General features: G+C 64.9%; 1 protein-coding gene across 1 annotated transcript; it reads left to right on the plus strand.

The window, feature by feature from the left end:
- On the plus strand, positions 1-348 carry SPRG_19643 (hypothetical protein; the record flags this gene model as incomplete). Its single annotated transcript, XM_012343483.1, has 1 exon — positions 1-348. One exon carries the CDS (start codon positions 1-3, stop codon positions 346-348), a length of 348 nt encoding a protein of 115 aa, XP_012198873.1.
- Between the last annotated feature and the right edge of the window lie 54 nt (positions 349-402).

The following is a 402-nucleotide window of genomic DNA, read 5'->3' on the forward strand; positions in this document are numbered from 1 at the left end:
ATGGCCGCGACCGCGACTGCAGCGACGGTCAGGAGACCCGTCGTCACGCTGGCGGCACTGGACGTGGGCTTGGGCGTCGGCGCCTTGGTCGACGTCCCCGTCGCGCTGCCGGTCGACGACGACACAGACGAGGGCTTGGTCGTAGCTGCGCCAGGCACTGACGTCGTCTTGTCGTTGCCCGGTGCGACCGTCGTCGTGTTGGCCGACGCCGAAGACGACGCCTTGAAAAAGTCCGTGTACTGCTGGAACGTATACGCAGCCATGTCGGCGGTCGTCGTCACCTTGGGCGTCATCGTGAGGGCACACGGTGGCTGGATCGACGCGAGCGCCTTTTGCACAAAGGTATAGTACGTCGCGCAGTTGGCCGACTTGGACATCAAGTCGAACTGCGCCGGCGTGACA

Source organism: Saprolegnia parasitica (genome assembly GCF_000151545.1).
Source record: "Saprolegnia parasitica CBS 223.65 unplaced genomic scaffold supercont2.13, whole genome shotgun sequence".
Classification (NCBI taxonomy): Eukaryota; Oomycota; class Saprolegniomycetes; order Saprolegniales; family Saprolegniaceae; genus Saprolegnia; species Saprolegnia parasitica.